The sequence below is a fragment of the Bos indicus x Bos taurus genome, chromosome 7, assembly GCF_003369695.1.
Source record: "Bos indicus x Bos taurus breed Angus x Brahman F1 hybrid chromosome 7, Bos_hybrid_MaternalHap_v2.0, whole genome shotgun sequence".
Taxonomy (NCBI): Eukaryota; Metazoa; Chordata; class Mammalia; order Artiodactyla; family Bovidae; genus Bos; species Bos indicus x Bos taurus.
This window is the reverse complement of record NC_040082.1, coordinates 89,226,137-89,236,508: the sequence shown is the minus strand read 5'-3', so window position 1 is coordinate 89,236,508 and position 10,372 is coordinate 89,226,137. Positions and strand designations below refer to the sequence as shown.

The 10,372-nt window shown below is 59.4% G+C and overlaps 2 protein-coding genes across 2 annotated transcripts; one reads left to right on the top strand and one right to left on the bottom strand.

The window, feature by feature from the left end:
* Window positions 1–46: 46 nt before the first annotated feature.
* AMH (anti-Mullerian hormone) lies at window positions 47–3,497 on the top strand. The gene is made up of 5 exons (XM_027547120.1): window positions 47–1,092; window positions 1,733–1,875; window positions 2,096–2,204; window positions 2,311–2,473; window positions 2,558–3,497. The coding sequence occupies exons 1-5, from the start codon at window positions 639–641 to the stop codon at window positions 3,414–3,416; spliced, it is 1,728 nt and encodes a 575-aa protein (XP_027402921.1). The 5' UTR covers window positions 47–638; the 3' UTR covers window positions 3,417–3,497.
* A 180-nt stretch (window positions 3,498–3,677) lies between these two features.
* Window positions 3,678–7,559, bottom strand: JSRP1 (junctional sarcoplasmic reticulum protein 1). The gene is made up of 7 exons (XM_027547123.1): window positions 7,446–7,559; window positions 6,309–6,461; window positions 5,869–5,906; window positions 5,578–5,707; window positions 5,055–5,222; window positions 4,329–4,420; window positions 3,678–4,233 (listed from the first exon to the last, which is right to left on the bottom strand). The coding sequence occupies exons 2-7, from the start codon at window positions 6,424–6,426 to the stop codon at window positions 3,766–3,768; spliced, it is 1,014 nt and encodes a 337-aa protein (XP_027402924.1). The 5' UTR covers window positions 6,427–6,461; window positions 7,446–7,559; the 3' UTR covers window positions 3,678–3,765.
* Window positions 7,560–10,372: the final 2,813 nt, after the last annotated feature.

Below are 10,372 nucleotides of genomic sequence, written 5' to 3'. Positions count from 1 at the left end.
CGGCTGCTTTCCACTACCATAAGGGGGTGTCAGGGTCCCACCTGCACCACAGTGGGTAGCCCCTGGTGTCTCTGTGCCCTAGAGACCCTTGGGTGAGGACAGACCCTGTGGGCCAGCAGAGTGTGGGATGGTTCTCTGGGAAAACAGCAGAGTGAAGAAGGCTGTTCACTCTCCTTGGGGGTCTCTGTGGGCCTCAGAGGTAGGGTGAGCAAGCACGTGGGGTCACTGGGGGCCAGACCCGCCTACCCGGTGTGAAGTGTCATCCCCCTTGGGGCTGGCACCTGAATCCTCCTGGGGCAGGGGCTCCACACCTCGCCCTCCCACACCCCCAGGCTGTTGATCGCCTGGCTGTCTGGGCCATGCACTCCTGCTCACATTCCTGCTCTGGGGAGGGGGAAGATTTGTCAAGGACAGTCTGACAAATGGGTCACAGGCCACACACACTGTATCGCTGCTCAGGAGATAGGCAGGCACGTTGGAACAGAAGGGGCTTTGAGAAGGCCATAGGCCTCCCAGGCTCACAGCAGGCACCAGCCTTCAAGGTCATGTCCCAGGAGGAGATAGGGACCGCCCTGCACCACAAACAGCTCTGCTCCCTCTTATAAAGTAGGGCAGCCCAGCCCCTGGAAGCTCCCAGGATGCCCGGTCCATCTCTCTCTCTGGCCCTGGTGCTGTCGGCCATGGGGGCTCTGCTGAGGCCAGGGACCCCCAGGGAAGAAGTCTTCAGCACCTCAGCCTTGCCCAGGGAGCAGGCCACAGGCAGCGGGGCACTCATCTTTCAGCAAGCCTGGGACTGGCCACTCTCCAGTCTCTGGCTGCCAGGCAGCCCTCTGGACCCCCTGTGCCTGGTGACCCTGCATGGGAGTGGCAACGGGAGCAGGGCCCCCCTGCGGGTGGTGGGGGTCCTGAGCAGCTACGAGCAGGCCTTCCTGGAGGCTGTGCGGCGCACCCACTGGGGCCTGAGTGACTTGACCACCTTCGCAGTGTGCCCCGCTGGCAACGGGCAGCCTGTGCTGCCCCACCTGCAGCGGCTGCAGGCATGGCTGGGGGAGCCCGGGGGGCGGTGGCTGGTGGTCCTGCACCTGGAGGAAGGTATGTGTTGGGGCTGGGGTGGGAGGCCAGGCTCTAGTGCCCTCCTCCCAAGACCAGGTGACTGCAGAGCCCCCAGCCCAGACCCCTCCCCAGTCTCAGGAAGTGGAAGCTAATGGCCAGAGGTGGGTCACTGTATCTTTGCTTGTTCGGGGCCAGAAGTTCTCCAGCTCCCAGCCACCCCTCTCCCCATGCAGTGCCTGGGGGAGGCAGGTGTGGGGGCTAACACCTTGTTCACCTACCTGGGAGCTACACGGTGGGGGGTGGAGGAGGGAGGCAGATCAGTGCAGCCTGATGGTCCAGCAGAGGAGTGCCTCTCCTTCCATACTGGGTAGCAAGAGGTTCCTGTTCCAAGGGGCCACTGTCCTCAGACCCACTACCAGAAATCCCCCAGGAGCTCTCCAGCCTAGAACCCCCAAGGGCTCAGGAAACACAGGTGGCAGCCCCACCGCCCACCCCATCCATCACTTCTAGGCCACTCCTGCCCCAGGGAAGCCAGGAACCAGCGTCAAACCTCTCTCACCAGGTTCCCCCAGGCTTCAGTTGGGGTGGGGTCTCCCTCCTATGGAGGGGACAGGCTTGAGGGAGGGGCTCGGGCTTCCGTGGCTCAGGTGTCTCCCTTCTTCCCTTGTCCCGGCCGCAGTGACGTGGGAGCCAACACCCTTGCTGAGGTTCCAGGAGCCTCCGCCTGGAGGAGCCAGCCCCCCAGAGCTGGCGCTGCTGGTGGTGTACCCAGGGCCTGGCCTGGAGGTCACTGTCACCGGGGCTGGGCTACCTGGCACCCAGGTACCAGGGAGTGGAATGTGGCTCTCTCAGGCCCCCCAGGACCCCCCACAGAGCAAGGGGGGGATTATGGGTTTGGGTTTGTATTGTTTTTAACTTGGTCTCACGAAAGGCCACAAGTGCCCAGGCTGGACCTTGAAGGGATGTTAAGGGCAGCAGGCAGAGCAGGGTTGGCATCCATGCCCGCCCCCCAACCTGGCTGAACTCCTGTGTCCGCCCGCAGAGCCTCTGCCTGACCGCGGACTCGGACTTCCTGGCCTTGGTCGTGGACCACCCGGAGGGGGCCTGGCGCCGGCCTGGGTTAGCCCTTACCCTGCGGCGCCGTGGAAATGGTAGGCTTTGCCTGGACAGGGACCCGACTGGGTGGCTGCCCTCGACCCACAGACCCCACCCCACCTCCGGCCACTGAACCCACGGCGCACGCGCCTCCCCTCTCAGGTGCGCTCCTGAGCACTGCCCAGCTGCAGGCGCTGCTGTTCGGTGCGGACTCCCGCTGCTTCACACGAAAGACCCCAGCCCTGTTACTCTTGCTGCCGGCCCGGTCTTCGGCACCGATGCCCGCGCACGGTCGGCTGGACTTGGTGCCCTTCCCGCAGCCCAGGTGCGCGTAGGCTCAGACCTGGGGATGCGGGGAGTGTGGGCACCGCAGCCTTGCGCCCTCACGACCTCCGACTCTGCTGTCCAGGGCTTCCCCGGAGCCAGAGGAGGCACCGCCCAGCGCTGATCCCTTCCTGGAGACTCTCACGCGCCTGGTGCGCGCGCTGCGGGGACCCCCGGCCCGAGCCTCGCCACCGCGGCTGGCCTTGGACCCGGGCGCACTGGCTGGTTTCCCGCAGGGCCAGGTCAACCTGTCGGACCCCGCGGCCCTGGAGCGCCTGCTGGACGGCGAGGAGCCGCTGTTGCTGCTGCTGCCGCCGACGGCAGCCACCACCGGGGTCCCCGCAACGCCGCAAGGTCCCAAGTCCCCTCTGTGGGCCGCGGGACTAGCGCGCCGGGTGGCTGCCGAGCTTCAGGCGGTGGCCGCCGAGCTGCGTGCCCTCCCGGGGCTGCCTCCAGCTGCCCCACCGCTGCTGGCGCGCCTGCTGGCACTGTGCCCGGGAAACCCAGACGGCCCCGGCGGCCCGCTGCGCGCGCTGCTGCTGCTCAAAGCGCTGCAGGGCCTGCGCGCTGAGTGGCGCGGGCGGGAGCGGAGCGGCTCTGCACGGGCGCAGCGCAGCGCCGGGGCCGCGGCTGCAGACGGGCCGTGCGCTCTGCGTGAGCTGAGCGTAGACCTGCGGGCCGAGCGCTCGGTGCTCATCCCCGAGACATACCAGGCCAACAACTGCCAGGGGGCCTGCGGCTGGCCTCAGTCGGACCGCAACCCGCGCTACGGCAACCACGTGGTGCTGCTGCTAAAGATGCAGGCCCGCGGCGCCACCCTGGCGCGCCCGCCCTGCTGTGTGCCCACAGCCTACACCGGCAAGCTCCTCATCAGCCTGTCCGAGGAGCGCATCAGTGCGCACCACGTCCCAAACATGGTGGCCACCGAATGCGGCTGCCGGTGACCTCGCGCCGTGCTCCTCGTGCTGCCCCGGCCCGTATTTATTCGGACCCCGTCATTGCCCCATTAAACACGGGAAGGCACACGGTTGGGGTTTCTGTGCATGTTTGGGGACAGGCGGGGGCCTCCTTCCCGCAGTCCTCGCCGTCTTCACCTGTTGCCTTGCGCCTCCGTCCTCCCTCCACCCCCCACCCAAAGCTCCTTATCCGCGTCACGCAGGCCCCGGGCAGGTTCTGGGGTCCTGGTGAGAAGGAACAGACGATGAGGGGGCCGCAGCACTTGGTTTATTTAGCTGGAACCGCAGGGACCTAGAGCAGATATTCAGAAACTCACGCGCACGACCCCGGTCTCACTCAGTCCCGGCCTTTGCCGGCACGGCGCTTCTGGCGGCCCAGAGGCCGGTCCTCCTCATCGGGGCGCCGCAGGGAGACCCAGGCCTGCCTCTTCCTATCCTCTGGGGCTCCGGAGTCTCGCCCCCAAGGTCGATGGCCCCCTTCGCGGGCCTCCCAGCGTCGCGGTAGGGCCCCCTGGGGCTCCCTGGCACCACGTGGCTTCTCCTCTTTCCGTGGCTTCTCCTTTCTCGGCCTCTCCTCCTTCTGTGGCTTCTCCTTCCCGGGCCTCTCCTTCCGAGGCTTCTCCTTCTTCAGCTTCTCCTTGGGCCCTCGGCCGGCGAGGGGCACATGCTCCCCATCAGCAGCTTCTTCAGATTCCCATTCGTCCTTCTCTGCAGCCTCTTCACTCCTAGGAATCTGGACCCTTTCCTCTAACTTCGAGGGGGGCTCGGGCTGCCTCACTGAGGGGGCCCAGGCCTCAGGCTTTGGCTGTTATGCAGACAAGTGCAGGGTGGTGGGATCAGCCACAATTCCATGGCTTAAGCCCGTTCCCCCAGTGAGGAGCCCACTGAGGAAGAGCTTACCAGGGTTGACGCTGGCCCCTTGGGTGACGAGCTTGACGAGGCCCACGACTCAGGGACAGGCGCGGGGGCTTCTACATCCCTAGCCACAGCCTCTGGGAGGGGACAGGAGGGGATGCGAGTCAGCCTGGGGCAGGAGTCGGGAGTGAGAACCACAGCACACCATCCATCCCCTAGAGCCCCCCTCCTGGGGACAGGCAAGGGGACCCAGCCCTTTCCACCCGGGTACACTGAGGCTAGGCTGGGTCCCTTCCAGCCCTGGGAAGGGGTTCCGGGTCTCCACTGCTGCTTCTCTTCAAACCTCCCTCATTCAGGGTGTGCCAGAATGCTCCAGTTTCTCTGAGGGCCATGGGAGCACTGAAGCATACAGGAAAAGCCACACACTGTGAAATGGGGGTGTACACGGCACTTCCTGGGCATGCAAGGCCCAGGGTATGGGGTGGTGAGGCAGGTTCATCAAGGTCCCTACTAGGGTGGGGGAGAAGGCAGTTCCCTGTAAGGTCTGTTGGAGAAGGGGATGGAGGGATCTCAGAACCGGTACCGGATAGAGGGACTCCTACGGGACCATGGGGGTGCACAAGGTCCGCTGCCCAGCAAGAAGTGCAGGGGGCCGCCAGGAACCCCTTACAAGATCCAGGCGGCCTGCGCACCGCCTAGGGTCGGGGCGCACAGACCCGCCCTGTCGGGTGTCCGTGCTTCCGGGAAGGAGTAGCCAAGTGTGAGGCTCACCGCGGCACAGCTGGAAGGCGGAGCCCAGCAGCGCCACGAGCGAGGCGAGCACCAGGCACTTGTTGAGCGTCAAGTCTCCCCAGGGCAGCTCGTCGCTCAGGGCCGGCGGCGGCGGCGGCTGCGGGGGCGATGCGGTCTGTGCCTTCTTCCGTGCGGGGCTCCGGGGGGCTGCAGGAGCAAATGCTGTCTGGGTTCTGGGGCAGCAAGGGGCAGACCTGCGGCTAAAGTCAGCTCTGCTCTGCCCGGCTGTGCGGCCCTGGGCTGAGAAACTAAGCCCTGCCGGCTTGGCAGCTTCACTGGGATGCAGAGAATTTTCCAGAAGATAATTAGCTGAAGCTTAGTGGCAACTAAGCTGGTGTTATCATGAATTAGCGGAGACTCACAGCCCTTTCAGTTTCAGCCGGGAAACCGCTCAGCCGGGAGCCCCATGCTGGCTATCCTCCCAGATCCAAAGACCCACCCTCCCCTCCCATGCTGGTCCATACCCATCCCCCCACCTCACCCCTGCCTCCTGCAAACCCACTTGCTCCTGCTTTCAGCTTCTCCTTCCCTGCTCCTGAGGTCACTTTGGACACAGGCTCCTTTTCCATCTTCTTGGGCTTGGTGTCCACACTGCCTGTGGGGCTGCCCTCAGTCACCCGCTCCTGAGAATCCTGTGGGGACACGTGTCATCCTGGATGTTCCTTCTAAGGGAGACTGAACCTTCCCAGGGGCTGCAGAAACCCACCCTTTTAAGCCAGCACCTCCCTACTCCAGGAGCACCTTGGGCTGAAACCCAGAGGGAGGACCCCCACCCCCACCCCCGCTAACTCACATGGGACCGGCTGCTGGAGTCAGCCAACCTGGATGTTGCTGTTGGTGGAAAAAGAGGGGAGAGTCAAAGTCGTGGGGACCCCCAGATCCCACTTTCTGTTGGGTTCTGCTGGGTGAGGGGCTGGGGACAGGAGATCCCCCAGTTTACAGGTTAGAAAGTAGACAGACCCAGAGACAGCCTTGCACAAAAGCACACAGCAGGTCACTGGCAAGCCAGGATCCAAACCCTGACCTGTGTGGCCCAGCATCTGTGTTTTCTGGGATCTTTACAACCCCCCCCCCAATCCCCCAGGACACTAATGGGCACAGAGGTTGGAAACAAGGAGCATGGTTTAAGCCAGTCCACTGTGGAAGTCCAAGTCCTGGTTTCTGAAGGTGGGCCACCTGACTCAGAAGGAGGATGGGGGTGTGGGCTTCCTCCCCCGGCACCTTCTCCGGTACCTCGCACACTGTCCTCCTGAGGCCGGCTGGGACAAGGGTCAGCCAGTGCAGAGAGGTCCTCATCCACTTGACAGCTGCCCAGGCCTCCATCCAGCTCCTCCATGGCCCTGGTTGCCATGGAGATGGCTGAGCAGCAGCAGGCCCAGAGTCAGGCTAAGGGGAGGGGGGAAGAGGCAGCCTGAGCCCCTGCTATGGGCCTGGGCTTGCCTCTTGGAGAAGGGAGCTCCTTGCCTCCGCACACCACCACCCTGGCTTGTCCCTTTGCCTGGAGCCACCTTCCCTGGTAACTTCACACTTGCACAGGACATGGCCCGACAGCCCTCCAGCAGGCACTCTCCTTGACATCCCCCCAGGTCTGTCTTGGGACCCCTCTGGATAGGCCAACCTCTACGGGCTCCAGTATTCCTGTGCACACAGCAGAGACCGCTGGGGCCCAGAGCAGGCTGGGTCCTGCCCATGGTCACACAGAAGCGAGCACAGAGCCTAAACCGGAACCCTTGGCCCCAGGGTCAGCTCATGTTCTCTGAGACCAGGGACTATTTTTATCCGGTGCCCAAGGCCAGCAGGGCAGGCCGGCTAGGGGCCCAGCCCCTCCTAGGCCCTTGTTCCCCTGGGGTCTCCCTCTGGGTCATCCTTACCCCTCATTCCTGGCACCTAGCCTCCTTCCAGACCCCGTGGGTGTTGGAGCTCAAGTCCCAGCAGCCAGGACCAGCCTGACTCTGGCCATGACAGGCAGGGGGAGGGGGTTCCGGGCCTCCCACCCCCAACCCTGGGGTCCCTGCCTCCTCTATGCCATCCCCATAGGGCAGATGAAGAAACAGGCTGAAGGTGGAGCTGTGGACCAGAGGTTGTGCAGAACTGGAGCCAAACCCCATCCGTTGGCTCCCACAGCCCTGTTTTTTGGAATCCCCGGTGTCCCTGGCACCAGTGTTAGGGTGACCCATCCCTGGGCAGAAAGGGGACCCTTCCCTGGGGCCAGAGCAGTCGGTGGGGGAGACCTATGGGTGGGGAGTGCCCCTAGGGGTGTGTGGGGGCAGCCGCTGGAGTCGAGGACACCCCCGTGGATCTCAGGGGTGCCCTCCCAGATCCTGGGGAACCCCCCCCATATCTTCCCAGGCCTCCTTGTGCCCCTCTTACCCACAGTCGCCACGCTGGGCCTGGTGGACAGCATGGAGCGCGGGTAGGGTGGCCCCAGACAGACAGCAGCAGGTGGCTGGAGGCTGTGTTGTGGGCCAATCAGCTCCTCGGCCTGCTGTGGGAGGGGGAGGAGGGCTGGCCTGAGGTCCCTGGGGGGAGCACACCCCTACCTCAGAGCAGGGCCAGGCATTGGTGGAGGGGTGGCCCCACCCCCACCAACATAGAATCATTGCCAGGCCTGCCACAGTGACCCTGGGAACGTTGCTTTCTGTCTCTCAGCCTTGGAAAAGAGGGTTGCGGGGGGTGAGAGCACCCACAAAGCATGGTTACCTCGCCTTTATAAGCAACTCTTGTGTCCCGGGCTCTGCAGCAGCTAAAGGATCGCAGCCCTGTGGAGTCAGGGCCCATCAGGGAGGGCTTCCTGGAGGAGGATGGCACCATCAAAGGGAATCCAGGCTCTACCCACTGGCTCGGGCCAGGCTCAGCTCAGAGGACTCGGTTTCCTCGTCTGGAAAGTGGGGTCATTTCCTCCTGGCGGGCAGTGAGGTGAGAATGAGTTTATCTGGGTTAAACAACCACTCAAATGTGAGCTGCTTTTTTTTTTTCCCTTAATTGAAGTATAGTTGGTTTACTATTATATTAATAGTATTAATTACTATTGTATTAATTTTTGCTGCACAGCTGTACAGCAAATTAACTCAGTTATACATAAACTCTTTTTCACATTATTTTTCATTATGGTTTATCACAGGATATTAAATATAGTTCCCTGCACTGTACATTGGAACCTTGATGTTTATCCTATATATAATATTTGCATCTGCTTATCCCAAACTCTCAATCCTTCCCTCCCCCGCTCCTCCTCCCCCTTGGCAACCACAAGTCTCTTCTCTATGTCTGTGAGTCTGTTTCATAGGTATGTTCATTTGTGTCATGTTTTAGATTCCACATATAAGCAATATCATATGGTATCTGTTTTTCTCTTTCTTAATTTGAGTGAGTGATAGTTGCTCAGTCAGGCCTGACTCTTTGCAACCCCATGGAGACTTACTTTGCTTAATGTGATAATCTCTAGGTCCATCCATGTTGCTGCAAATGACAGTATTTCATTCTTTATTTTAACTAATATTCCATTGTATATATACCATATTGTATATGAATATACAATATGTATATGTCTATATTGAATGTTGTATATACCATATTTTTATCCATTCCTCTGTTAATGAACACTTAGATTGTTTCCATGTCTTGGTTATTGTGAACAGTGCTGCTATGAACACTGGGGTGCATGCATCTTTTTGATTTAGAGTTTTGTCTGGATATATGCCCAGAAGTGGGATTGCTGGATCCTATGGACTTCTAGGCATTGGTGATGGACAGGGAAGCCTGGCTTGCTGTAGTCCATGGAGTCACAAAGAGTCAGACACGACTGAGCAACTGAACTGAACTGAACTGATGGGCTTCCTAAGGAAATCGCCTGCAATGCAGGAAGACCTGGGTTCCATCCCTGGACGGGAAGATCTCCTGGAGAAGAAAATGGCAACCCACTTCAGTATTCTTGCCTGGAGAATTCTATGGATAGAGGGCCCTGGCAGGCTACAGTCCATGGGGATGCAAAGAGTCGGACATGACTGAGTGAGTGACACACAAACGGCAGCTCTACATCCCACCTGGTCACATATCCACGTTTGTTTAGTCAATCGTCGAACACATACCACTCAGTCCAGCCAATCAGTAAAGGAAACCAACTTTGTCATTTAAAAAGTGTATTTGTTGATTTATTTTGGTTCGACTGTGTCTTCGTTCCTGTGTTACTGTGTGGGCTTTCCTGTAACGGAGGTGAGCAGGGGCTACTGTCTTGCAGAGCATGAGCTCTAGGGCACACTGAACTCAGGAGTTGTGGCACATGGGCTCAGTGGTTGAAGCTCCCAGGCTCTAGAGAACAGGCTCAATAATTGTGGTGCACGGACTTAGTTGCTCTGCAGCATGTGGAATCTTCCCGGACCAGGGATTGAACCTATGTCCCCTGCATTGGCAGGCAGATTCTCATCCACTCTACCACCAGGGAAGCCCCCATCTTAACCATTTTTAAGTGACAGTTGTACATTCACAATCTTGGGCAACCACCCCCACCATCCATCTCCAGAACTTTCTCATCTTCCCAAACTGAAATTCTGCCCTATTTAAGACTAACTCTCTAGCCCCTGGCCCCCACCAACTACTTCCTATTTCTATGGATCTGACTGGGGTTAAAACATACTACTTCGCACATTTTATAAGACCCTTACAAGGTTACATTTCTATTTGTACCTCCCATTCTCCATATACTATTGTTTTACTTCAAATATGATGTAAAATCAATCTCAGGATTTTCCCAGCGGTCCAGTATTTAGATTCCACGCTTCCACCGCAGGGGAGATGAGTTTGATCCCTGGTCAGGGAACTAAGATCCCACATGCTATGTGGCCAAAAAAAAAAAAGACCAAAACAGTTAGAATAGACTTCATTCTACAATGAAGCACAAAATTTCTGAGGTCCCTACTGGATGACTCACAGACTCAATGAACTAACTGCACCTTTAAAAAAATAATAATTATTTTTATTTGACTGCTCTGGGTCTTAGTTGCAGTATGTGGGATCTAGTTCCCTGGCCAGGGATCAAACCTGGGCCCCCTGCATTGGGAACACGGAGACTTAGCCACCAGACCACCAGAGAAGTCCCTCTCCACCTTTGCTGGCAGGTTCTCCAAGCAGTCCCACTATAGATGAGCTCTCAGGGATTGTCCTTTTCCCAGCCTTATTCTTTGCCTGGCCTCCTGAAGTTTCACCACATGCACTTATAGCTGGATATTCAAACAAAGACCTGAGGGCACCCCTGTGAAAATTTAAGAGCAGTTTCTTAAAATAGTTCCCTGTTCTCCAGC

What these genes read in the sequence shown, in the direction of transcription:
- JSRP1 (XM_027547123.1), bottom strand. Translation starts at nt 6,426, where the DNA reads ATGGCAACCAGGGCCATGGAGGAGCTGGATGGAGGCCTGGGCAGCTGT. An exon ending in ACTCCAGCAGCCGGTCCCAT is followed by an intron (nt 5,708 to 5,868) that starts GTGAGTTAGCGG and finishes GTGTCCCCACAG; the next exon opens with GATTCTCAGGAGCGGGTGAC. An exon ending in CGCCTTCCAGCTGTGCCGCG is followed by an intron (nt 4,421 to 5,054) that starts GTGAGCCTCACA and finishes GTCCCCTCCCAG; the next exon opens with AGGCTGTGGCTAGGGATGTA.
- AMH (XM_027547120.1), top strand. Translation starts at nt 639, where the DNA reads ATGCCCGGTCCATCTCTCTCTCTGGCCCTGGTGCTGTCGGCCATGGGG. An exon ending in GGTCCTGCACCTGGAGGAAG is followed by an intron (nt 1,093 to 1,732) that starts GTATGTGTTGGG and finishes TCCCGGCCGCAG; the next exon opens with TGACGTGGGAGCCAACACCC. An exon ending in CCTGCGGCGCCGTGGAAATG is followed by an intron (nt 2,205 to 2,310) that starts GTAGGCTTTGCC and finishes CTCCCCTCTCAG; the next exon opens with GTGCGCTCCTGAGCACTGCC.